The 25,660-nt window shown below is 42.5% G+C and overlaps 1 protein-coding gene across 5 annotated transcripts in view; it reads right to left on the minus strand.

Moving 5' to 3' along the window:
• The window catches only part of LOC146810317 (ATP-binding cassette sub-family A member 10-like), a 1,555,322-nt gene that overhangs the window by 1,394,990 nt on the left and 134,672 nt on the right, over positions 1-25,660 (minus strand). For all 5 annotated transcript variants that reach the window (XM_085617313.1, XM_085617310.1, XM_085617311.1 and 2 more), the window contains exon 5: positions 12,438-12,532. In XM_085617313.1, coding sequence (XP_085473439.1) covers positions 12,438-12,532 — 95 coding nt within the window. The remainder of the gene's footprint in view (positions 1-12,437; positions 12,533-25,660) is intronic.

Consider the following 25,660-nt stretch of genomic DNA (forward strand, 5'->3'; position numbering starts at 1 on the left):
AGAGGCATTGAATGGAAGGGTTATTTCATTTTTGCCAATCTACCAGAGTTGGTCATAGAATCAGATGCAAGCCTTCAAGGCCTGTGAGCAAGATGCAGTTAAATGACAACAGGGGGGAAATGGTTGTTTGAGGGAAATGAAATGATTAGCAGTTATCTGGAGTTTCCAGCAGGTTCTTTTCCAGTGAAGAGCTTTGTCAGGGATCGTGTGAAGTGCTGTGTGTTGTTGAAAATGAAAAATGTGTAAGCGGCCAGGTATGTCAACAGATTAGGGGGTCCACGATCAAAGGCTTTTGCGCATTTGGAAAGGGATTTTGGCATTATTGCCAGAGTCAGAATATTATTATTCAGTCGCATCATATTACAGGGTTGAGCAATTGAGTGGCAGATTGGAATTCAAATAATCTAAAAGATTTAACGATTGGAGAGTTGACGAGGAGAGGAAGTAGGGTCCATTTACAGTGGATCTAGTTGAAATTAGACTGAATACTGAACTTCTGGTATTCTTCAGTTAGAACGCGAATGCAGAGGCCAGGGCGGTGGGTGTATTTCTGTAGATTTGGAACTTAGGTGGCAGTTATGCGCTCCCTCCTTTTTCAATGATGCAGAGATTGCAAGTGAAGGTAAGGTGAGAGAGGCAAATGTTCTTTTAGTGACTCATTTTTGACCGTCTCAGACATGGTTCCCAGATGTAATGAGTTTGTTGATCCAATTGAGTTAGTATGTTTTCCATGTGGCTCGTAAATGCACCAGCAGAGTGTGTTAAAGGGACATTTGCAGTGAATGGCTTGGATGATTCCAGGAAAATATGGTAAATGTCATGTTTATCTTCAGAAGCTTTAAAACTCATCAGGGAGTATAGGACACCAGGTAACTCAATGACATATAAGTTTCCATGGAAAAGATGGGTCTGTTGGTGTTTGGAAAAGGGTTTAGGTCCCGTATCAGTACCTGTTGTAAATTTAGTAAATTATTAGGCAGAGGTTTTTAAACAAGTCAATTTGTATAGTTCAGTGAGCCTATGTAGGTTGGCAGTTTCTGCAGGACATATGTTGGTGGATCGGGTGCCTCGGGGGGCAACATGATTTAGTTAGGAGATTGGTAAGAAGTGTACAGTTTAAGGTTTCTCTAGGTTCAAAGTATTCATCTCTGTGGGATGTTGATCTATTTTTGAATGGAGTTAGTAAATGTGAGTAGGAATGAGGTTTTAAATCTGAGGAGTTTTTTATTGAAATTGGCTATGCTACTTTCTTTAGTTTATTTCAGGAAGGTTTCGGATATTCAGGCTTTGGGGGTTTCTACTAGATATCATCAGCTGGAAGAAGTGTGTTTTTATGTGAGGAATAGGACTAAGACAATGTCTAGGACTATACTTAATCCTAAATTGGAGGATCAGGAGGATTTGTGTTTGGTAAATTGTTTGAACGAATATGAGGAAAGGACTCAGAATTTAAAGAGAAAGGGAGATTCTCAGTTGTTAATTTCATTCACATATCTCTATAAACAAGTTTATAATCCTACTTCAGCACGGAGGGTTAAAGAAGTTATGAATAAAGCAGGCATACATTTTGATCGATTTGGGGCTCATTCTGCTAGGGGCACTATGTACTCTAAAGCCTTTTGGGTGGGAGGAACTTTATTCTTGCTTCAGCAGTTTGGGCAAGTGAGACAGTGCTTAAATGTTTGCATTTCAAACTGCTGGATAGTGCTGCAGTGAATGCTATGGCAGTGCTTTAAACATGCATAGCATTGGCATCCATATATTGGCATAATATTTGTATTTTCCACAGTTGGGGTGGGTATAAAATCATGATTTTATTAAAGACATGGAAGCTAATGTTATCGTATCCAGCTACATCCTCCCCCATTCATTTGTTTAGGTCGAGCCTAGGCAGCGAGCATGCGCTGTCTGGAAGACCTGCTGTAATCAGTATCCGGAGTGTAATCCCACCTGCTGCTTGCCATTGGTTTACTCCTCCGTCCCTTTTCTTTGCTGGCTCCTCAGTGGTTGGTGCTCCCGATAGATCACATTCATTTTTTTCTCGCGAGCACCGGCCAACTACAGTTTCCTTTCACTGTACGTATTGTTTTGTGCCTTTGGGGACTATTTTTTTTAAGGTGAAAGCCTATGAGAGCTTCTTGCGAGCCAGCCTCATGTTTCGTGGAAAGCTTAAGCAGGCTCACAGTAACTCTGCAGGCTGCTATACTTCATACAGCTCATAGGAGGCTGCGGGGGAGAGCGGGGAAGCTTTGCCACCAAAAACGGCGCAACATGCAGGCCCCTTCAAAAGCCACGCAGCATGTTTTCTGTAATCAACATGGAGTCCGCCATGCTTTTTTACGCAAAAACAACAATTGATGGACAGAATGCAGAACAATGTCATACATTCACCCCAGTACTCGGGAAGACAAATGCAAAAACAACAATTGATGGACAGAATGCAGAACAGTGTCATACATTCACCCCAGTACAGAGATCTGGGCCTAAATCCATCGTTTTTTTGCTCACCATGCCGTTCCAGTTTCAACCCAGCCATATGCAAATCAGTCTTGACCCTGTGCCCTATGGGAACAGTCCAGCCCGAACTGCCAGGCTAGGTCCTCCCTGGACTGGAAACAAGCATCCTAGGACCGGTTTCGGGGTTTCACCCCTTTTCAGCCAGGATAGCTTGATTCCGCCGGTCGACTCATTGACCGGGCAGAAAAAGGGCATGATATGGTGACGGTGTCTGTGGGTCCCGTGCTCACTACGCCACTGGAGTCAAGCTATCCTGGCTGATGACGGCTGATAGCCAGAAACCGGTCCTAGGATGCTTGATTTCGGCCCAGGGAAGACATGGCTTGGCAGTTTGGGCTGGACTGTTCCCATGAGGCACAGGGTCAAGACTGATTTGTAGATGGCCATGTCTGAACTGGGGTGGCGTAGTGGGCAAAAGAACGATGGATTTAACCCAGATCTCTTGACAGGGGGAGAATGTCTGCATTGTCAGCATTCCGTCCATCATTTGTTTGTTGTAACACTTTTCGCCCTAAGTGGGATGGGTATGCCCAGACGTGGGTCCCGTGCTCACTACGCCACTGGAGTCAAGCTATCCTGGCTGATGACGGCTGATAGCCAGAAACCGGTCCTAGGATGCTTGATTTCGGCCCAGGGAAGACATGGCTTGGCAGTTCAGGCTGGACTGTTCCCATGAGGCACAGGGTCAAGACTGATTTGCATATGGCCATGTCTGAACTGGGGTGGCGTAGTGGGCAAAAGAACGATGGATTTAACCCAGATCTCTTGACTGGGGGAGAATGTCTGCATTGTCAGCATTCCGTCCATCATTTGTTTGTTGTAACACTTTTTGCCCTAAGTGGGATGGGTATGCCCTGACGTGGGTCCCGTGCTCACTACGCCACTGGAGTCAAGCTATCCTGGCTGATGACGGCTGATAGCCAGAAACCGGTCCTAGGATGCTTGATTCCGGTCCAGGGAAGACATGACTTGGCAGTTCGGGCTGGACTGTTCCTATGAGGCACAGGGTCAAGACTGATTTGCACATGGCCATGTCTAAACTGGGGTGGCGTAGTGGGCAAAAGAACGATGGATTTAACCCAGATCTCTTGACTGGGGGAGAATGTCTGCATTGTCAGCATTCCGTCCATCATTTGTTTGTTGTAACGCTTTTCGCCCTAAGTGGGATGGGTATTCCCAGACGTGGGACCCGTGCTCACTACGCCACTGGAGTCAAGCTATCCTGGCTGATGACGGCTGATAGCCAGAAACCGGTCCTAGGATGCTTGATTCCGGTCCAGGGAAGACATGACTTGGCAGTTCGGGCTGGACTGTTCCTATGAGGCACAGGGTCAAGACTGATTTGCACATGGCCATGTCTAAACTGGGGTGGCGTAGTGGGCAAAAGAACGATGGATTTAACCCAGATCTCTTGACTGGGGGAGAATGTCTGCATTGTCAGCATTCCGTCCATCATTTGTTTGTTGAAATGCTTTTTTACATCAGCACAGCTCTTAACAGCTTTCCCGCCATGCCTCCCTTCCCTGTCCCATCTCGTGTCTCTGGCCCACAGCTGGTCATCCCTTTCATGTGCATTTGTACTGTTATCTGAAAGCCTGTGGGAGCTGCTCGAGAGCCAGTAACTATTAATTGAGCGTATTCCACTGCCTTTGGCCGAGGTTCAATCTATGTCCATTGGAACATGCTTGAATGTCTTTAATCAGTCATTAATTTCCCATTGGTGCTCCCGCTAAACAAGTCCAGACGCATTCTTGTTTCTCCCGTCGCCAATCACCCTCCTCCTGCAATCCATTGCCTCCACCCACCTTGCCCTTTCCCTCCCCCCCTGCTGCCAGTCATGTTACCAGATAGCCTCCCATCGTTTCTTACTGTCCCTTCACCTCGCTAGGAAATAACATTGGCAAAGCTTTGGCAATGCTTTTACAAAATTTATTGTGCAGCTTTGTATAGTGTCAATTTGGTTCAAATGTATTGGACCGCCTTACGTGATCACCAGTTATTTGCAGACAATCCCTCTCAGCCGCTGCTTGTGGTGAGTTTGTACCAGACTGAGTTCAATCATCCCCACACTCCCAATGTTGCTTGCTGACCTCCCACCTCCCCCAACCACCTTGCCAGAAGAAAAAATAAACATTGGCAAAGTTTGGCAATGCATTTATTCATTTCTTTATTCATATACCTGTATTGGTTAAACAATTAACATGTTCAGAAGTTATTACACAAATATTTTCTTCACATAACGATTTTACTAAAACATATAAAGAAATATGTAGCATCCAAGATGAGAGTATGTGCAACATTTACCTATCCCCCTTCAAAAGTACAACACAATTGCAGGATTGTTCTAGAGGTGGGAGGGCTAACCTGACCCCAATCATTACAGCACGAGCCAAGCCTGGAAAACATTGCTGTGTAACACGCTAGTTTGCAACCGCAGGCATTTATTAAAATGAATAGTTTATTAAAATGTATAATTCCTAAACATACGCTTACATTCAATAGACCGCACTTCCTGAATGCCCTGGTGTTGGTTACAGGCTACAATCAGTTCAGATCGTCCGGTGCCCTTAACTTTTATCAAATATCGCTTTTTGTAGTGCACCTTTTATATGAGAAGTAACATCGGACCCAGTTAATTACAGTGATGTACCAAACACCACATGATTCGGTCAACTCAGTGAGCTGGGATATGAGCCCTGGATTCCCCGCCCACCCCGTTTGCAACACAGCTCCCCTAACAAATCAACTTCTTCTGTTGCCAACAAAGAACAAAGCATTATGTTTTTGTCTTCCAGCAGTAGATACATTGCTACCGAACTTTCAATGGAGCGGACATCCCATGTTAAACAATTTGGCACCCTTTAAGAAATCTATCCTGACAAAAGTTCATTTGATTTATTCTAAAAAGAGCCAAGGCCCCAAAATAAAATGAAGCAAACCCCATCAAAGAAAATGAATCTCGGTTGTTCTTCGTAGTAAAGTTAAGTGCAAGAAAGTGGTCTATTTTGTTTTTGCTTTATATTGAGAACAGCGTTTTGCCTTGACTTGGAAAATCAAACTACTTTAGGACAATCCCACTACCAAAAGGAGTCAAGTGAATAATTTGGCAAAAAAGAGTTGCGGTCCACTCAGAAGGTTAAGGCTTTCAATAAAAAATGCCTGAAAAGTGCAACTCAACTGTACAATTTAGACTACTGCTGCCTTCTACATTTAACTGCTATTTCAATAGAAAAGTTTCATGCAGAAAATCATTCTTTCAGATTTCATCCATGCCTGTGTATACCATACTAGCCGTCTGTCCTTTTTAGGTTGCCACCTTGCTAAAGACATCTTGGGGACATTCAGGAAGTTGATGCAGGAATACGAATTAGGAACACCATAAAAGCACATTTTTTTGTTATTTCTGAAGTGTGTTGGAAACAAATAGTTGTATATGATCAAAACAAATCATCACCTTCGGTAATGCCATTTCCACACATCATTTCTGCGCTGTATAGTTTTATTAGTAAAACTGTATGTTTGTGCAAATGTAATGGTCATTTCAATTGAAAATGTGTTGTCTGTAATGGCAATAAGCTACCACACCTAGAATACTCCACTCTATGCCACTCCACACTACTGCACTTTATACCACTGCACTCTTCACCACTCCACTCTAGGCATCTCTACTCTACCCTGTACTCTACGCCACTCTGCCATACTGCACTCTACACCACTGCACTCTATGCCAATGCACTCTACACAATGCACTTTACTCTGTAACACTGAACTCTATGCCCCTGCACTTTATGCCAACCCAACTGTACGCCACTGTAATCTACTCTGCACCACTGCACTCTACACCACTTTACACCATTATACTCTATGCCACTCTACGCAACTGCACTCTACCATGCATCACTCCACCTTACGCCACTTCACTCTGAAACAATCTACTTTATGCCACTCTGCACCACTCCACTCTATGCCACTGCACTCTACGCCACTCTACTCCTAAACACTGCACTCTGCGCCAATGCACTCTACACAACTGCACTCTGTCATTGCACTAAACGCCAATGCACTCAACTCTGCATCACTGTACTCTACACCACTGCTCTATTTGCCACTCTACACAACTACACTCTCACACTCTACTCTGCAACATTGCACTCTCTGCCACTGAACTGTACACCCTTATCCTCTATGCCTATTGGACATGCCATTTTTACATGGTTATCTCCAAACTTTTTGCTTTCTTTCTTCTATTTTTTCTAGCCTCTTTTTGTTGGATTTAGGACTCTGGGCACTTTACCACTGCTAATCAGTGCTGAAATGCATGTGCTGTCTGTTTCTCGGGTACCCTCTGTAATTTTTCATTTTAAATCCTCTAGACACTGCTGCTACCTGCTTCTCTGGTCTCATCAGTGATAATTCATTCTAACTCCTCTAGGCAGTGCTGCAACTGCATCTTTGGTCCTGTCAGTAATTCCTCATTCTAAGTCCACTACATAGTGTTGCTAGCTGCTTCTCTGGTCCTGTCGGTAATTCCTACTTCTAAGTCCTCTGCACAATGCTGTTCCTGCTTCTCTGGTCCCAGTGGTCATTCCTCATTCTAACTCCTCTAGGCATTGCTGCAGCTGTGTCTCTGTTCATACATCCACTACACTCCAAACCAAAACACAAAGGTAAAACACATTGTCATTTACAGCGCCAATAGCTCTAACTCCAGAAAATGAGAGACGTACTGCATTGCAAATGCTTGTTGCTATTGTTTTAGGGCATGAAATTTACTTTGGTGTGAGGCCAATGAAGAAGTTTTCTCATAGAAGCTTTTCACAAAGTTTCAAATGATGGATTATATTTTCTCAGGATAGGGCATTTTTTTCATCTGCAGCAAAAAAGAAGGAAGATGGCTGTGTGTTCTGAGTATTTATGCATATTTGGAATGTTTAAGGTTCTCGTTACAATTCAGTGTTCTATCCTTGTTGCTCCTGTGTGAGGGCAATAATTAGGATAATTCATTATATTAGCCTCAGTGTCTTTAATAAAATAATGATTTTCTACTTCCCGCAGTTGTGGAAAATGTGAATTTTCATGCCCAGTAAAAGTTTTCTGATAGTGACTCATTCTGGCATGAAACTCAGGTGAGTGCAATTTTTGTGTTAGTCGTAAGCATCACCTCTTCAATAGGAATAACGAGTGAAGTGAGACTGTTGGACTCTGAATGGCATCCTTCCGAGGCCTTATGAATGGGAATGTGGCCTTAAATCTTTTGATCAACTATGTCTGGTTGAAAGGTTGTGTCCTGAAATGGAAGCCAAAGAGGGCAGTTCTTTTCTGAGGCAGGAGTTTATATCAATCAATCAATCAATATGAACTTTATTCGGATAAAAACAACATATCCATAAAAGTGCAGTTAAAAAGACATAGTACAAAGAAAAAGGTACAAATATTTCACAAATTTCAGATGATAAAAATTAATCTGGATACATGGTATTGCGGATACGTACCGCCATTTTTAAAAAGGATCCAACTCGAAAACATAATTCATCATTGTTAATAGCTAGCACGATCCCACAAGCTATCTTGTAGTCAGTAACACATCGTAATTTAAAGTACGGGATCAGAAATTTTTTAGTAAGTGGTAGATAATAAGAACAGAAAAATAAAAAATGTAACATTGATTGTTTTAAACTGTTACTACATGGACAGAGGGAAAGATCAAGGTTTGCAGAATAACCAATAGGGAATGACAACAGATATTTCATTGTGTCTGTCCTTAGCCTGAAAAATAGGCCCCTTTCTCAGCAGCCAACAGGTTTTAAAAGATATTTGGGCATAACTGGGGCTGCATGCTCAATTTGCATATATCCAGCAACTGAAGTTTTATTACATTCAGTTGCTAATCTTATTTCTTTATAAGAAGCATAGAGTAGTTCTTCCAGAATTTTAGTGCTAGTAGGGCTATGGTCTAAAGGATTTGAGAAAAGATGTTCCAAATTCAAGCTATTTAAACTTTTGCGGACTCCGGCCAACCATGGAATATCCATTCCTCTGTCACATTTTAAACAATCCAAGACTATCTCCCTAGTCAGTTGTGCGGCCGAATTCTTCCAGATTCTTAGCCAAAACAATGTTGGGCGAGCCTTAATAAAATCTTCTACATAAGGTAGATGAAGCTCGCTGTGGCAAGCATATGTGGAGGAAAAAAATGGGGCTCCCAGTATTTTACAACAGAACCTGTTCTCTTCACACTGAATAGGTGTACTAGTAGTGTTCCCCCATACCTCTCCACCATATGTGACGGTTGGTATGCATTGTAGTCTGTAAATTTTAATGATAGAAGGAACTACCTCTATGTTTTTAGGCTTAGGTAGCCTAAGGATTGTATTGATAGAATTAGTAAATTTCCTTTTACAGTGAGCAATGTGGTCATTCCATAAACCATTAGATGCAAATACCAACCCAAGATACGGGAAAGTGCAAGTGCTTAACAATTGAGTAGAATTTAAAACAATTGAAAAGTTAGAATACTTCCCTAGTACCCCTCATATCGAAACATGTGCGAATCTTGTTACAAGTCACACATTCACTAATTCCCTGAGTTGAATTATGTGGCGCATTAATGTTTTGATGAGGGTTGGGTATACTATTAATAGGGATATTTATAATTTGCCTACTAGCAATGATAGAATCGGGTGTCTTAGCAACATCTTGGGGCACAACATTCACGGGCTGCGATACAGAGTGTGTTTGTTGGACAATCAATGTATTAAGAATACGATCTTGCAATGAGGAGAGAAAGTTATCAAGAACAGGCTTAATATGATCGGTGATAACAGTAATTAGATAGCTAGTGTCAATTACTTTACTTTGATTGTTGTTATCAATAAAGGGGAATAAAAAGTCGTTATCAGTTTGAGTTCCAATCGTGTGAGAGAGCAATTCAACCGGGGGGGCTTGAACAGATGATTGATTTGTTGTTGGGTGAATCCATGAGTTTAAGGTCGAGCGTGTGGAGCATGGGCGAGTGAGTTGTTTTCTCTTCGCACTCGCTGGCTTTCCTACTGTCCTTTTGCGTTTTGCCCCTAAGGTGAGAGTGTAGCTTATTTCAGAATTTGATACAGGTGGATCAAGTGTAATAACATCGTGAACTTCTTCACGGGCCGAAACGGGGACATCGGGATTGCTTACAGTCAAATCAGTTGTTTCGGCAATAAGTCCAGAGAGTGGTGCAGATTGCCCTAAGCCAAGACACAAACGCCTCTCAGTGAGCTCAATTTCATTGCTCACGATACTAACAGCCCCCTCCAACATATTTTCAATACATGTGGTGGTCGATTTCATTACCGGTGCATTAGTGCGCCTCCCCATGGTTTCAAAAACAGCAAACAACAATGGTGCTAGGGGGAATGGCGCAATTAATAATGTTAGTATATGGGGGTGGGCTGTGCTCACCTACGAGATGACCTCAGCCTGTCTTCAAATGTAAGAGGTGTGGCCCAGTCCAGTCTCCTCCGGGCTCTGATGGGCAAGGACGCGCCCGCCCTTGGCCCGGGCGCGGCCCGGGTGCGTCCCGCGCTGCGGTGTTCTCCTGCGCTTTTTAAGCGTGTAGGCGATGTTCTCTCCTCCCTCCTGGGACTGCGGGATTGTGGGCAATGAAGTCCCCTCGAGCAGCAGCAACCAGACCTTCTCAAGCTTTGCCAAGCGCGTCCCGCGCTGCGGTGTTCTCCTGCGCTTTTTAAGCGCGTAGGCGATGTTCTCTCCTCCCTCCTGGGAGTGCGAGATTGTGGGCAATGGAGTCCCCTCGAGCAGCAGCAACCAGACCTTCTCAAGCTTTGCCAAGCGCGTCCCGCGCTGCGGTGTTCTCCTGCGCTTTTTAAGCGCGTAGGCGATGTTCTCTCCTCCCTCCTGGGAGTGCAGGATTGTGGGCAATGGAGTCCCCTCGAGCAGCAGCAACCAGACCTTCTCAAGCTTTGCCAAGCGCGTCCCGCGCTGCGGTGTTCTCCTGCGCTTTTTAAGCGCGTAGGCGATGTTCTCTCCTCCCTCCTGGGAGTGCGGGATTGTGGGCAATGGAGTCCCCTCGAGCAGCAGCAACCAGACCTTCTCAAGCTTTGCCAAGCGCGTCCCGCGCTGCGGTGTTCTCCTGCGCTTTTTAAGCGCGTAGGCGATGTTCTCTCCTCCCTCCTGGCAGTGCGTGATCGTGGGCAATGGAGTCCCCTCGAGCAGCAGCAACCAGACCTTCTCAAGCTTTGCCAAGCGCGTCCCGCGCTGCGGTGTTCTCCTGCGCTTTTTAAGCGCGTAGGCGATGTTCTCTCCTCCCTCCTGGGAGTGCGGGATTGTGGGCAATGGAGTCCCCTCGAGCAGCAGCAACCAGACCTTCTCAAGCTTTGCCCCTTGATAGGATCAGTACTGTCAAGAGTCAGGAACTGCTTTTAAAGGTTGATATTAAGATCAGGGCTCCAGGACTTATTCCTCAGAGTTAACTCATCATGGACCGTAATTTGGAAGTGGCGTGGCGTGGCGTGCACGGAACTCGCGAGTGTTCTCTAAAACCGGGAGCCGTCTGTTTAGCGATTCCGTGTTTACACACACTTATTTCGGACATCAGTCGCCATCTATCTGGAGGCTCGTCCGAGCTTCTCTCAGTGTGTGCATTACTTCATTGCAAATACGGGAGATTATATGCATCAGTTCTGTAGACATAAGTGGCAGTCAGCCGCCTAAACACAAAAGAACGGTATATCTGCACATACCGCTTTTGGCATTGATGGTTTGGCAATGGTACCACTTCTGTAACATAAACAATTGAACCTGCTGCAAAACTGACTGCAAAAACGTTTTTAAATCAAAATAATATGTGTTAGTGTCAAGAGGAAAGTAATTTTGTGAAGAGTGCAGTACAAAAAGTCAAATATATAATGAAATGTGAAATGTAATTTGAACGGTTCTGCTCCTCCACGCGTTCTGTAGCTATGACAGTGAGCCAATCCGTAAATCAGGAGTAGAAGCTAGAATACTTGTCACTTTCTTGTCACTTCGAACCGACTGTGAATCAGTATCTGCTACACTCTGATATCCATACAGATTTTTTGTTCACAGTTTGAACATTTGTCACAGTTCCATTTGTTTCTCAAAAGATCATCAGGCAATACAGTTTTGCAGATCACATAAATTTCAAGGTAGATGGAAATACAAAATTTTGACTCAATTCGCCCCTTTCCTTTCGGTCACAGAAACGTTTTGACGCATTGCGACCACACTAAAAGTACTGCACTGATATAATAATGTGTGTAGACTTTTTAAACAACTAAAACACGGTCGAGGTTTAATTTTCCAGGGGGCATATCAACAAGCAGCCGAAAAGCGGCGATAATTGTATCGCCTAATCAGCAAGGTCACGCTAACGCGTGAAACCTTGCTTTAGCGTCAGGATTCCTAACGCCCAGCTTTGCATCTCTAATGAGGTGCAAAGTGGGCGTTCCTGACCTGGCATGACAGGAGACATGTCGCTAAGCGACATTTCTCCTATCAGCAAACCTAACGCTATGAAGCATAGCGTCAGGAAAAGTAGCAATAACCCCCTGTTATCGCTACTAGTTTCCTTACGCCTGCTTCAGGACTGACTTAGCCATGATATCCTATGGAAGGTGGATATCATGGCTAAGTTTGTGAGTCCCTATCAACTAGCTAACGTGAGATTATCGCTGGGTTTCCAGCGATAATCTCACGTTAGCCAGTTAGCGCTAGGATTTTTATCGCTGATGAGATAAGCGTTGCTAATAGCACGCTATTTCAGCGATAAAAATAGGCGCTAGCCGGCGATAATTATCCGAGCGCTAAGTGCGCTCAGCGATAATTATCGCCGGTTGTTGTTGATATGCCCCCAAGTTACTGAAGCTCCATGTTACAAACTGTAAACTGGAATGTCTACTTACTTCTATAATGGCAGCGTCGACGCTTGCTTGCAGGAACACAAAGCCTTTCAGCCAATACTTCGTGGCACTACAGAAATCTGAATGATGCTCGCAATCTGTGGAAGGGAATGATCATAACAAAGACATTCATTGTCATTGAAGAAATGCCAAGTATATTGAGACGTGTCACTTGCAAAAGAGAACACTGGCACACATTTTAGCGGCATCAAGGCAAAGGCAATGGGGATCAATGGGCCCTGTCATAAACGGGTTGGCACTGCTTTAAAAATGAAATCCATTTAACTCTATTGTTTTCTTCTTGTACAATAAAAAACGGAATATATTTTATTTTTGCCTCAAACTTAGCCTGAACCTTATTACAAGAAAATAGTTCCAATGAGCAAACATGGAGCTAATTGTTTCTGGACTACATTTGCAGCTTTTAAAATAGGGAACCGAGCAGACACATTTTGTTCCACTTCAACATTCTAGACATTTGTATACGTGGGGCTCATTCTAATCTTGTAAGCAGCAAACATGGTGCAGCATGAATTTAACCATTTATATCTGGTGCAACATTTTATAGAAAATGGTTTGAGGGCAAAGCTGGTTAATCCACTTTTTGTTGTTCAAACATCATCAAAGTTCCTATATCAATTTAGTAGAACACGAGAGCGACAGAAAGTTTCTATGGAGCAGGGCTCAAGTACCAGACTGCCTGTCCTTTTCCGATCTACCAAATTCAGGGCAAAATAGATGTGGACAGCAGTTCCCTTCCCCATAGGAATTATGTGAACCTCAGGAGCACTGCAGAGCTCTTTATTTTCACCTCTAGATTTCGGCTTCAGAAAATAGATAACTTCAAAGAGTGAAAGTCCAGGGAAAATGAGAAATTATTAGAGAAATCAGACCCAGAATTACTGATTCCCTTGTAAATGCTCATTTTTTAGGGACACTGATAGTGCCACTTATAGTGGACCTGACTTTCCCCACAGCCCCAGAGTTATCGGTAACTACAAGGGTATGAAAAATCCACCCTATTTCTGGATGGCTTGTTATGAGGACTAAGGTGGTGAAACAAATACTTAAACAGTAATTTTGTCAAATGAGAAAAAGAATATGACCAATTTTCTGGGACTGATCATAGTATTTGTTTGTTTAACATATTGGCAGACAATTTGTGTGGAATATGTAAAATGACATTAGTGTAACTGTAACGTGCTTCAACCATGTTTTCTGGCTCACACTAACACTGCCCAAGGGAAGTGGCCATCTCTGACATAGAACTATTCTTACCTCATGGCTGCCAAGATGAGAAAACAAGCCTAAATGTATATGTGTTATTGCTTCTATCTGAAGAATGGTTCTCTTCTTCTCATGAGCTCAGACTAGACATCACTTTGTATTTTTTCTAAGAATTATTTCACATGAATGTTCAAAACATAGGCGCTTTAGATTATAAATTTGTGATTTACATTACCTGCAGAACTTGCTCCATTTGACTGTGGTAGGGAAAACTCTTGCTGTTTGATTCCGTGATTCACAGGTTATTATTTTTTGTTTTCCTAATAAACCTTTTCAGACTTCTATTGGCCTGTTAGAAGATTTTTTTTTCATATTTGCATGCTCACCTTTTTCTACAGGTGTTGAAATATAATACATCCAGAGCCTTAGTGTCAACAAATGTAAGATGCAGTTGAGGGTTATGAGCAAACCCTTGGTTGGTATTTGATGGAAGGTTGTTTGTACCTTTCAGTTCATATATGTTCTTAGATGTTAAAACTGTGTTGGCCACATGGAACAGGATTATTTCATTACTTTCTCAAGCCTTTTCTTGTACCAATACTTACTACTATGAGGTATCCAAGCACCACATGACCAGCTGGAGCCAATCAGAAGGTTTAAAGCAAAATAAAACCTATTCCCTTACCTACAAGCGCCTCCTACCAAACTGGTAATAGAGGATCAGAGCCAAAATCATTTCTTGTTTTCTTCTTCTGCTCATCGGTACTACATTACAGACCATGAAGTTGGGAGACACAAGGCCCAAGTAGGTGGCACTGAATGGCGGGAGACGCAGACTCAAGTAGATGGCACTGAGGGGCAGGACCTTTGACAAAAGCTTAACTACAAGGCTACCCCTACTACTGCTCCCCCCGAGACACATATAATCCTCCACAATAGGGCATTTACAAAACATAAGGAAACTGGATGGGAGATAAGTATAACTTCCATACCATTTACGAGAATGCAGCTTTCTGCATCCTCAACCTGAAGAGTTAAGGAAATACCCCCCTTCTTTTGAACATCCAGGGAGGGATCCTCTAATTGCAATGAAGAAAGCACTGGACCCATTTGGCCATTTTTAAGGGCTGAAATATGTTGGCAAGACACAAGGGTCATAGGACCATTACTTCCGGATGACCCCTTTGTATATAATTTTTAACATCCCCTATGCCTCCACTAATAAAGGGATACCTGGAGACTTAGGAGGATTTTTATCTTTAGAACCCCTGACCTATCTCTCCTAAGAGCTCCCTGAAACACGGTCGAGGGTTATTTAACAAAAAGGAATTGCTTCCTTCTCCGTGCCTGAGCGGTTGATGCCACGGGATGTGGCAAGTCCATCCTCTATCAAGATAGACCCTATGCTGGCTAATCTTACAGGCCGTCCTGCAATTATGACCAAGAAAGTTCCCATTTCAGAATTTGTGGCTCGTAAGATTCTTTAAAGAGATGCTTCTCAGGGTTGAAAGTGGCTCGACGCACTGCCTTTATGCCTCTCAGTCCCTTGTCAAAATTTGCAATCACTCACTTATGCCATTCAGAATGAGGTCGAATGTTCAGAATTATTTGCAAATATGGAAACGCAGACTACATTTTTGCAGATATCTTTTATGATATTTTGAAGACATCAGCTTCTTCTGTTGCTTCCTCCATTTCGCCTCAACCCCATATATACTTGAGAGACTGGAAGGCTGATGGTGCTCATAAAAAGGGATTGCTTCATATGCCTTTTACTGGTAGTAATCATTTTTGCAATGACTTGGAAGGTATGCTTTATGAAGCTTTCAAAAACAATAAACATGCTCAAATCTTCAGGTTTCAGCGAAAAACAGATCTGTCTCAGACACCCAAGAAGAAATGTCAGCGGCAACTTCATTTACAACTTCAAGCAGGAAACAGGCAGCTTCAATCCTTTCCCAACAGACAGGTTTCCAGGCCTCAACCTCCTCATCGTGTGTAGCTCCGGATGTGCTCCTGACTATGCCGACCTCCCAGTGGGAGGACGACTTTCCTTTTTCCTTCAGAGATGGCAAAAAGATGTTTCCAACACTTGGATCTTACGTATCATAGAGAGAGGATACACACTGGATTTTGCAAGCATACCTCCTTGGTCAGGTCCAGTCCACTGGTTGTTCCCAGAAAAAGCATCCAGAGATTCTGCCCTTGCACAGAAAATTGCAGAGCTGGTGCAGAATATTAAAATCACGCCAGTTCCAGAAGACCAAAAAGGGGAAGGCTTCTATTCCACTGTTTCCGGCCCAGAAAGTTCAGATTTATAATCAACTTAAAGAATCTAAATATGTTTCTGAACAAGACTCAATTCAAGATCTCTTCAGAGAGTAATTCGAATTGATGGCTGCCTTAGATTTGAGAGATGCCTACCTTCACATCCCCATTCATCCCCTTATCAGCCGTATCTGTGTGGAGGGTCGCCATTCCGTCTCTCAACCTCTAAACACTTTCGGTCTCTCAACCTCTCTAAGGGTTTTCACCAAAGTAATGGCTCCAGTTGTGGCACATCTCCATAAGCTTGGCGTATTAATCCACCATTACCTGGACGACTGACTGCTCCATTACCCATCACAGTTCATTTTTCAAACTCAGGTAAATCTTGTTTGCCAGGTTCTGAAGGACTTTGGTCTTCTAATAAATTGGGAAAAATCTTGTCTCAAACCCACTCAGGATCTAGAGTTCATTGGCGTTCATTTCAAGATGGATCTAGGAATGGTCAGACTCCAGCAGTCCTGGCATAGGAGTTTATTGCTTTCTCTGGGCCAGAGAACAAAGGTATCAGCAAGAGATTGGTTACACCTGCATGGTCACATGGTATGATATTCTCTTTATCGAAATACATTTGTGTTTGCCTTATTGCTTCCTTGCTATAATATACTATGTTTTCTTCTCTTATAGGCTTCCGGTGAATTTGAGGTTCCCTGGACTTGTCTACAACTGGGTTCACTGGTTCAGCATCTCCTGTCTCTTTGAAAACCGGTATCTCAGCCAAGGGAACACATGGTGCCTGTTTCATTTGGCAGATTATGCAGTGGTGGTTAGAACCTCTGAATCTGGCAAGGGGTTTCCTCTTGGTCCTTCCCTCTTCCCAGGTCCTGGGTACAGATGCCAGCAAAGTGGGGTGGAGTATGACCTTGGGCAATCACTCAGTTCAGGGGAAGTGGTTGCCGGAGGAGGGTATTCACTCCTTGAATTGGAGCGAGAAGAAGGCAGTATATCTTGCTCTGTTCCACTTCTCTCATTTATTGTGCAGTCAGGTTGTTTTGGTAAGAACAGACAACACCCTCACAAAATCTTACATAAATAAGCAGTCTGGAACGGGATCCCAGCTGGGCAGAGATTCATCTTCTCTCTCTCTCTGCAACTTACATTCAAGGAAAGGACAAGGTTCTAGCAGACAGACTAAGCAGAGTCTTTCCTTCTTCCTACGACTTCTGTCTGGATCCCTGTATTTTCAAACAGTTGTGTCAAAGGTTTGGCACTTCTAAGATAGATTTGCTTGCCACCTCAGAGAATACTCTTCTGCCAATGTTTCTATCCAGATTCCCAAACCCTTAGCCTCCCCTTCTTTTGTATGCCTTTCCTCCTTTCCCCCTGATACCCAAGTATTTGTCCACGTTGCGGAGGGAAGACATATACTTCATTCTAGTAGCCACCTTTTGGCCTTGAATGGGATGTTTTCCCTTGCTAATGCTGATGACAGTGGAACATGAATAGATATTACCAACAAGCTCCTGTCCCATCAGGTCTCAACTTCTTCCTTCTGACACGTGCAAGAAGATGTGTCTGATGGGTTAGACTTTTGAAAGGAGAGGTTTGATGCTGCAAGGTCTTTATTCCCTGGTGGCGAATTCAACACAGCATTCTAGGTGACTGTCCACTAGGAAACCTTACTGGTCATCTTTCTTCTAACTGGTGTTCGGACGGGTCTCTGAACCATACTACTTGTTACCCCTCTTGGGTCCTACAGTGTTTACAGGATGGTTCTAATCACGGTTTGGCCATCTCTACTTAAAAAATACAATGGGTAGCAAGTAAAGCAGTCAGGGCCCCTTGGGGTGTTCAGGAGATTAATTCCTTGAGTACTCAATTTCTAAAAGCTTTTTCTCAGATGAAGCCAACTATTAAACCTACCACTCCTACCTGGGGTTTGCCCCTGGTTCTAAAGGCGTTGCGATCTCTTCCTTTTGAGCCATTGGAGAGTGGAAGTCTGAAGGATTTGTCTTTAAAGGTGTTTTTCTTGTTGGCTATCACATCTGCCCATAGACTTGGTGAGTTATGGTCATTGATAGACTGGTTCTAAAACTGGGGTCAGGGTTTCTCCCTAACACTGTTTCCCCCTTTCTTCAGCAACAGGATGTAACCCTGCCCTTTTGGTCCAGCTCCCTTTACTCCTAAGGAAGAAGCAATACACACATTGGATGTGTTGACGGCGGTGAGACTCTATGTGTCCAGAACACTGGATTTCAGACAATGCAAAAAATAGTTTATAAATTTTGGTATTCTCCGTCATGCGCAGAAGGAATCTATAGCTATTTTAAGTAGTTGTATTGGGTCATTGATTTTGATCCCCTGTGCATCACAAAATAAACAGATGCCGGGTGGAGCTCAGGAAAGATCCACTTGGGGAATGGCAGCCTCTTGGGCTGAGGTTGGTGGTGTTTCTGTTTCATACATTTGTAAGGTGGCCACTTGGGCAAATCCTTCTACCTTTGTTTCCCATTACAGACTGAATGGGGGAGGTGTGGATTTTTTAAAATTTGGTATGAGGGTTCTTTTTGCTGCCAAATCATGAACACCTTTTTCGCCTTTCTTGGTTTGCAATAAATAGTTTTCTTTGCATGACTCGTGAGTTTGATTGGTTTATTGGGATTCAGGTTGTTCTGGTATTGTAATGAGAAAAGGGATTGAGGAGGTAATGGTTCAATTTCTTACTGGTAATATTGATTACTGCAAATCCCCCTTTTCTTGTATCAATACTTATGGCCCTCCCTCCCAATACCCAGTAAACAACATGAATCCTCCTCTTAGCTTGGGGTTATACAGGAAGTGTTTTGGGGTCTGACCCTCTTTATCACAAGTTTAGTGGGAGGAGCTTGGAGGTAAGGGAAGAGAGTTTTCTTTGCTTTGAACCTTCTCATTGGTTCTAGCTGGGTCATGTGGTGTCTGGGTGCCTCATAGTAGTTAGTATTGGTAAGAGAAAATGGGATTTGGAATAATGAAGATTACTAGTAAATATCTGAATCATTACAAGTAATCTTCAACAGAGAAATACATTTACTGAGAAACCACTACAGAAACAATGCTGTTGCAAAGAAAAACTTTTTAAGTAACCATAATGAAACAAAATAGCAAAGGTATTTATTTGGAGAGTAGAAAAATGCTATTGGGAATAGGGATAGGGGGAATTAAACATGTGAAAAAGGATAGGGTATGGTTTGGTGCAAAGATATGGTTAAGGTTACAGTTTAGGAAAAGAGGGAAAACAGTTGACTATCTCCAATTTCAGGAACTTAATAAAAATTGGGAACACTTTTTTTTAATGAGTAGGTTTGCGAGCGAAAATGTCTATAACACCTACTTTTTCTTGAAGTATTCTCTCCTAGCATTATTTATTGTGTCAACATTTGCCTACATGCAAAGGTCAGAAAAGCTAACAACCTTGAAACAATGAAATTACAAATTATGAAGCTCACACACAAATTTGCTGGCGCAATGTTTAGAGTAAGCTCAGATTTGTCAGGTTTAAAAACTTGGTTACGGTTAGGTGAAGAATTATGAAAAAGGAAAAATAGAGGAAGGATATAGCTTACGTCCAAGTTATGGTTAGCCTATAAAAGGGTCCAATATTTTTTGCACCCGATATATTATGACAACCCAGGGATCAGAATTTACCTGTTGAAAAATAGCTCCCAATTAGAATTATTGACTGAATAACTGGGCATAACATGTCATTTGGGTGCTTACCGGACCAAAATCTGCATTTCTTATAGGCATTTTCCTCTAGTAAATTTTGGCCAACTGTAACAGGAGTCTTAAAGTGAGGCTGCAGTAATTTCAGATGCATTTTTGATACATAAGAATTTGTTTTAGCAGTTTTGTTTTAGGATTCCTTTTACGTGAATTTACATTTTACTTGTACAATTTCTTGGTAGTGATCTCGCTTCAATTCTATTTCTCTGTCTTTAATGCCACATATCTAACTGGAAATTATTATGCATGAGACTAACTGTTTTCTTAGAATACAGTAAATATATCTTCCCCATAGACACCATCACTGTCCACTGTGCATTCCTTTCCAGTGCCAACTCAGCCCTTCTTTTTCCCTGTTAGCAAAAGCAGTGTTGTTTTGAAGATGATTGCCTTCCTGTAGCATTTGGTAAAGTGCCCTTAACATTTCCCTTTAATTGCTTCCATAGGTACATCAGAGAAAATTGGAGAGAAGGAATTTGCATGTCTCACCCTCTTTAATCAGATAAGCATTGGGCATTGTAGTTTGATGGCAACAGAAGACAGATGTTCTCACTCTAACATTCACATTTTTCAGAACTAAATAAAATAATAGAAGGCCACATAATGAGTTGCAAGTTAATTCCATTGGTGCTGTTAATTGCCTTTGTCAGCCCTATCAGAAAAACAAGGTCAGTGAAATTAACCCAGACCTCTTAAATTTAACGCCGATATTTACAACAGACGAAATACTGGATTCTGGGTAATAATGAGGAATTACCTTGGGAATCTTAGCAGAGTGGGATGATTAATATTAAAGAGACTAGTGTTTTTGTTGACTTGATCAATCTTTTTAAAATGGGTTTAGGGGTGGTAGCAAATTTGAAGGGAGAGTTATGTTGAGTAGGCATAAGTCTGCAATTTTTTTCTTGTGGCCCAAATATGCCAGATTCTGTTTCCCATATCATCTCAAAAAGGATTTCTGGAATGTTTGGATTCAACCGTAGGGATGGTTTACAAAAGCACATTACATACATACAAACATATATGTTTAAACAACCACACAGCTACGGAAATTGCCATGATGGTGAGGGAAATAGACGGGAGGGACAGAATTTGTCAGTGGGTGCCCTTATGCCTTTTGTAAGCCTGAGGTAAAATAAATGTAAAGAATGCATAATAAAGTCTTTTGTTCTTCTGATATAGCAGTTTGAGTGTCATTGAAATGTACATTGAAGGGGATTTCATGACAAGCTTTTCCCTCTTAAAGGTCCAGCTGCCATTTGTATATGAAGAAGTAACAAATGACAGATCTATGTAGTAGCTATATGCTTGGAGAGCACATTTTTTGACAGCTGGCAATAAAGGATATGTTTTGTTTACAATTAGAGACAAGCTTTCACAGCACCTGAAATCAGCTCTGCTGGAATCGTTTTCAGTTTACTCGAGTCTACAGGAAATGCTCTGACCTTCTCAATTAATGTTTACAGAAAAACTATCATGTGGTGCAACAAAAAATCAGGAGGTTTGGAGGTGTCAAATTTAAGTGTAACAACTTTGCAGCTAGTGAACAGAAAGTTCCAAGCAAAAACATAAGCATTGTCGGAGAGTAACCTGAATCATGAAAGATTAAAAACAATGACTTTGCTCCTAAAACCACTTTTTTACATGAACACACTACTCTAAACAAATATTTAGGTGGGAACCCAGCCTTCCAAACCCCAGCAATTTAGGTCTTGGCTAGACAGTGCTTGTTCTGTCTCTTTGAGACATGCTGTATATACTTTGTGGGCTTCAACCTGCCCATAGGCTTCCAATTCGCCAGCTCTATTATTGCTCTCATATTATTTCTCCTCATTTGTCCATGACATGCATGCGTAATGATTATTCCTGTGTTTAGCCCTCCCTGAGAGCATGACCAATTACTGCTATCCATCCACTGCTACTATTTCAGGAACAGTTTTAGGAACAATTTTTTACTTTCATTAAGAGCACTTCACTCTAGCGCTCATGTTTTCACACAATCCAGCTCCGTTTCTGTAAACAGGCCTATAAATCTTGTTCTTATCTTGTTACATTTGCTGTGCATTCAAAGACCAAGGTCAAATGTCAGACACTGTTTTTGGGGCGTCCCTTTACTTTTCTTTCTCTGACTTCAAAGTAAGAGGATTTTCTGTTGTTACTTGGCCATCGTCTAACCCCCTCCTGCTTCGGTGCTAGAGTCATCCCTTAAACTGAATTTGCATAAATGATGCCAGTCTCCACTAAGCACAACCCAATTAGTCAGAATCTGACCTTTATGGAAGAGAGTCTACACTACCACACAGCGTATTATATAGCTTTCCTTTGTTTGTTGCCTGGGCAACGCGTTTGTGCCTCAGGGTTGCACCTACAAATAGCACACATCTGATCACTTCTGTGTTACAGTGGGCACGCTAACTTAGTGCAACTGATACTCAGTGTAATAGGTGTCACACAAACAAGCCACAACCTTATCAAGCTAGGAGTGTTTCAATCCTGTGCTTTTTATTTGTTTTATTCTTAACTACTGTCATACAAAAATGTCCAGATTGAATCGACAGCTGGCATGTTTTGAAAAAAACGTTGTTAAACAATTGAAAAAGTAATATGGTGGTAGCACCATATTGTGGCGCCAGATTTTTTTACTAGTCTAAATAAATCTTGCCCTATTGAGGTTGTCAGGCGCGTGGCATGCCAGCTCAGCTACATCTGTTGTACTTTTCTGTATTCTATGTCAGCCATGTAACAACATGCAGGATTCCATTGTTCCTTTTCATGCACTAGGTGTTACATTTACACTTGTTTCGGTGACGCTTGTATTTCACATACATGCCATTTTTCATCTTAACTACTGTTGTGCAGAGATATCTACATTGGATTGACGGCTACCATGTTTTTGAAGGTGATTTATTTTCTTTAACAATTAAAACAGTAATATAGTGATAAGACAGTATTGAGGCATGAGATTTTTTTGCTAGTCTAAATTAATCCTGCCCTATAGGGGTTGTCGGGTGCGTGGCATGCCAGCTCGGCTCCAACTGCTGGGCAACGTCTGTATTCTATGTCAGCCATCTAACAACATGCAGGATTCCATTGGTCCTTTTCGTGCACAGGGTGTTACCTTCCAGTTGTTTTGCAAAGCTTGGATTTAGCACGCATGACGTTTTTCGCATTTGTGTTTGTATGAAGAATCATTATGGCAACCACAATGGGGGTAGATTAATAAAAAAACAGGAATCATATGAATAATTTTCAATATGTCTAAGTTATACTTGTAACCAATGCATGAGAGTCGCCGAATTTAGCGTATTTGGCCATAGTAGACCCATTAAGCCATTCTTCACTGTTCTTTTAGCAGATATGGGAGTGGGGCTCCTTGGAGGAAGATTAATGGGCAAATCCAAACTCTTGAGGGTGGGGGTTTTAGGAGTAGGGTGAGTATTGTATTTGGAGGCCTTCTTGTAATGTATTATATTGTAATTACATTTATGTAATAGTTGCTAAATAGAAAATTAGCTTTTCTAGCTTTGAGCTCCCGCTGAGCTCAATGTGCTGCTACTCACTCCAGGAGTGTTGGAACAATGCTCTTCATTATGAGGAGATTTGGTGTCATGTGAAGTCAGGCAGTGAATGACTGCAATCCATCCCTTAGATTTCGTAAGGTTGATGGAGTGCAAGACTCCTAGCACAGTCTCTATGCACTGGAGGTGTTTCTTTCTCCCTGCTTCCAACACATAGAGTTTGCTTGGCTGCTGAACATCATCTTCTTTCACAGTTTCTGATAGAAGGTGTTGGCTCACTCTTTGCTGTCATGAAAGAATTAGTAGTTACAATAGTTTGTCACCACGTGCTTGTAAGACCTTTTTACAAGAGGGAAGTGATATTATTTTCTCATTACAGGCACTTTCTGACATCAGAACACAATTGCAGTAAGAAAATGAAGTATGAAAGATTGGACAAAAATAAGGCTTTCTAATAACAACAACTACAGTAAGAATATTAACAACAGTAATCATCAGTAACATAAACATCATCACTATCATCATTGCATAAGTTATGCAGGAAATATTACTTTATTGTATACACATTATGTGTAACGTCACTAATGTACAATTGACCCAGAATTTGCAGGGGACAGGAGGTGAGAGCAAGAGGGTCATTCCCATTCCATACTAATTTAGTGTCTCATTAAAGTACTGACAGCTGACTGACATATGGCTAATGGAGAAGAAGCAGAGACTCTACTGCCCAGCCCAAGTCAGCTTTCTCCTAGAGATCCTCAAAATGGTGGAAGTTGTTTCTATCCACAAGAGGGCTTCTCCCTCAACAGTGAGGGTCTCTTATGTGTAAGAAAGCAGATTTGCCTTAACAGTCAGCAATTTTGTTTTTTTCTGAAGACAACCCCTGAAAGGAGAGGATTGTCTTTGAACAAAATATGAAACGATGTGCAAGTAGGCAGATGGGACAGCTATTAATATTTTGGCTATTTTCATTTTGCTTCAAACTTTCAAAAGAGGCCACTAATCCATAGTCTCTCAAGTTAGGTAAAATATCTATAATTCTAGTGTGCTTTTGTGCAAGGGGCAGACCCTCCAGAGCCACCCTTTAGAGCACTTCTGGACCAGTGGAAGATCCAGAAGAAGGACTGTTGCACTTCCAGAAAGACCGCCCCGCTGCTTGAGGCACTGCCTTGCTGTCTGAATAAGGAAGTTTGGACTTAAGTTTGGCCTTAATCCCAGGCTACCCACAGTGACTTCAATGGTCGGTTGGCTGACCTGTTTGAGCTTCAGTGACACACCAAGCTTCCAAAGGCCTCCCTGCAACTGCCTAGCTGATCAGCTGCAATTGGACCTGCTTGGACCTTGCTGGACCTGCTTGACCCTGCTACTTGTCTCTGCTTGACTTATTCCAGATCCCCCAAAAGGTAGCCCCAGTTCCTAAACGCTTGACTTGTATCTGTGGAAGCTCCTCCAAGAAGAAAAAGGGGAAAGTCCTGAAGTTGGTCTCTTCATAACAGCTAACGGGCCTCTTCATGGTGAAACTGTGCTGTGATGAGCAGCAATGGAAAGCTCCAGTGACAGCTGCTCTTCACACAGACAGCGACCGTCTATCTCGACTGGCAATTTGAGGCCTGTACTTCGCGCTACAGCAACAACAGCCCACAACAACCAACAGCCTGAAGCTTCAGCGATGACCAGACCATCACACTACTGATTGTCCCTAAGGCCCAACTTGCTCTTCACGCAGAAAGCCTCCTCCTCAAGGCCTCCTCCAAAACAAACAGAACTCTTTGCGCCAAATTTAGGAGGTGCCTTTTGAGGGACTAACCTGGACTCTTTGCTTGACCCGCACTCCATCGTAGCCAGCCTGAACTTATGACTGTCCCCCAGGACAGAGTGACCAGAGGACCAGGAGTGGCACTTTCTGCTTCTAGGTGATATTTGCCATACAAACAATTTCAAAAACAATATCTTCTGTTCTACTGTTCGGATTTTGTTCATTTCACTGTCATTTAATTTATTCCAATTTCCTCCATTATTCTTAGTTTGTTTAGGATTTTTCTTGTGTTGTGCATTTACTTTAGTACTGTTTGTGTACTGCATACATACTTTACATATTTCCTCTAAGGTAATTGTTGTGATCTCTGTAGAAAGACACCTGGAGCCAGGAGGTATTCTTAAGCCATCTTTATTCAGTCTCCAGTTCAGGTTACATCTGTCTCTACTCCAGCCAGCCTAGTGTGGTACCAGCCCCACCAGGAGCAGCCTCCCTAGCTGCTCAGCCCATCTTCAACTGCCAACACTCATCCACTCAGACACCCAAGCATTCCATGCATCACAGGCACACCAACATTCTATGACCATCTCACGCTCTGGCTGAGCAGCTAGTGGCAGCAGGGCTGGACTAAAATGATAATCAATTAAGTAGGATATAACATTATCCCTTTTTCTTCAACGAAAACAAAACATGCAAGT

This window comes from Triturus cristatus, chromosome 7, assembly GCF_964204655.1.
Source record: "Triturus cristatus chromosome 7, aTriCri1.1, whole genome shotgun sequence".
Taxonomy (NCBI): domain Eukaryota; kingdom Metazoa; phylum Chordata; class Amphibia; order Caudata; family Salamandridae; genus Triturus; species Triturus cristatus.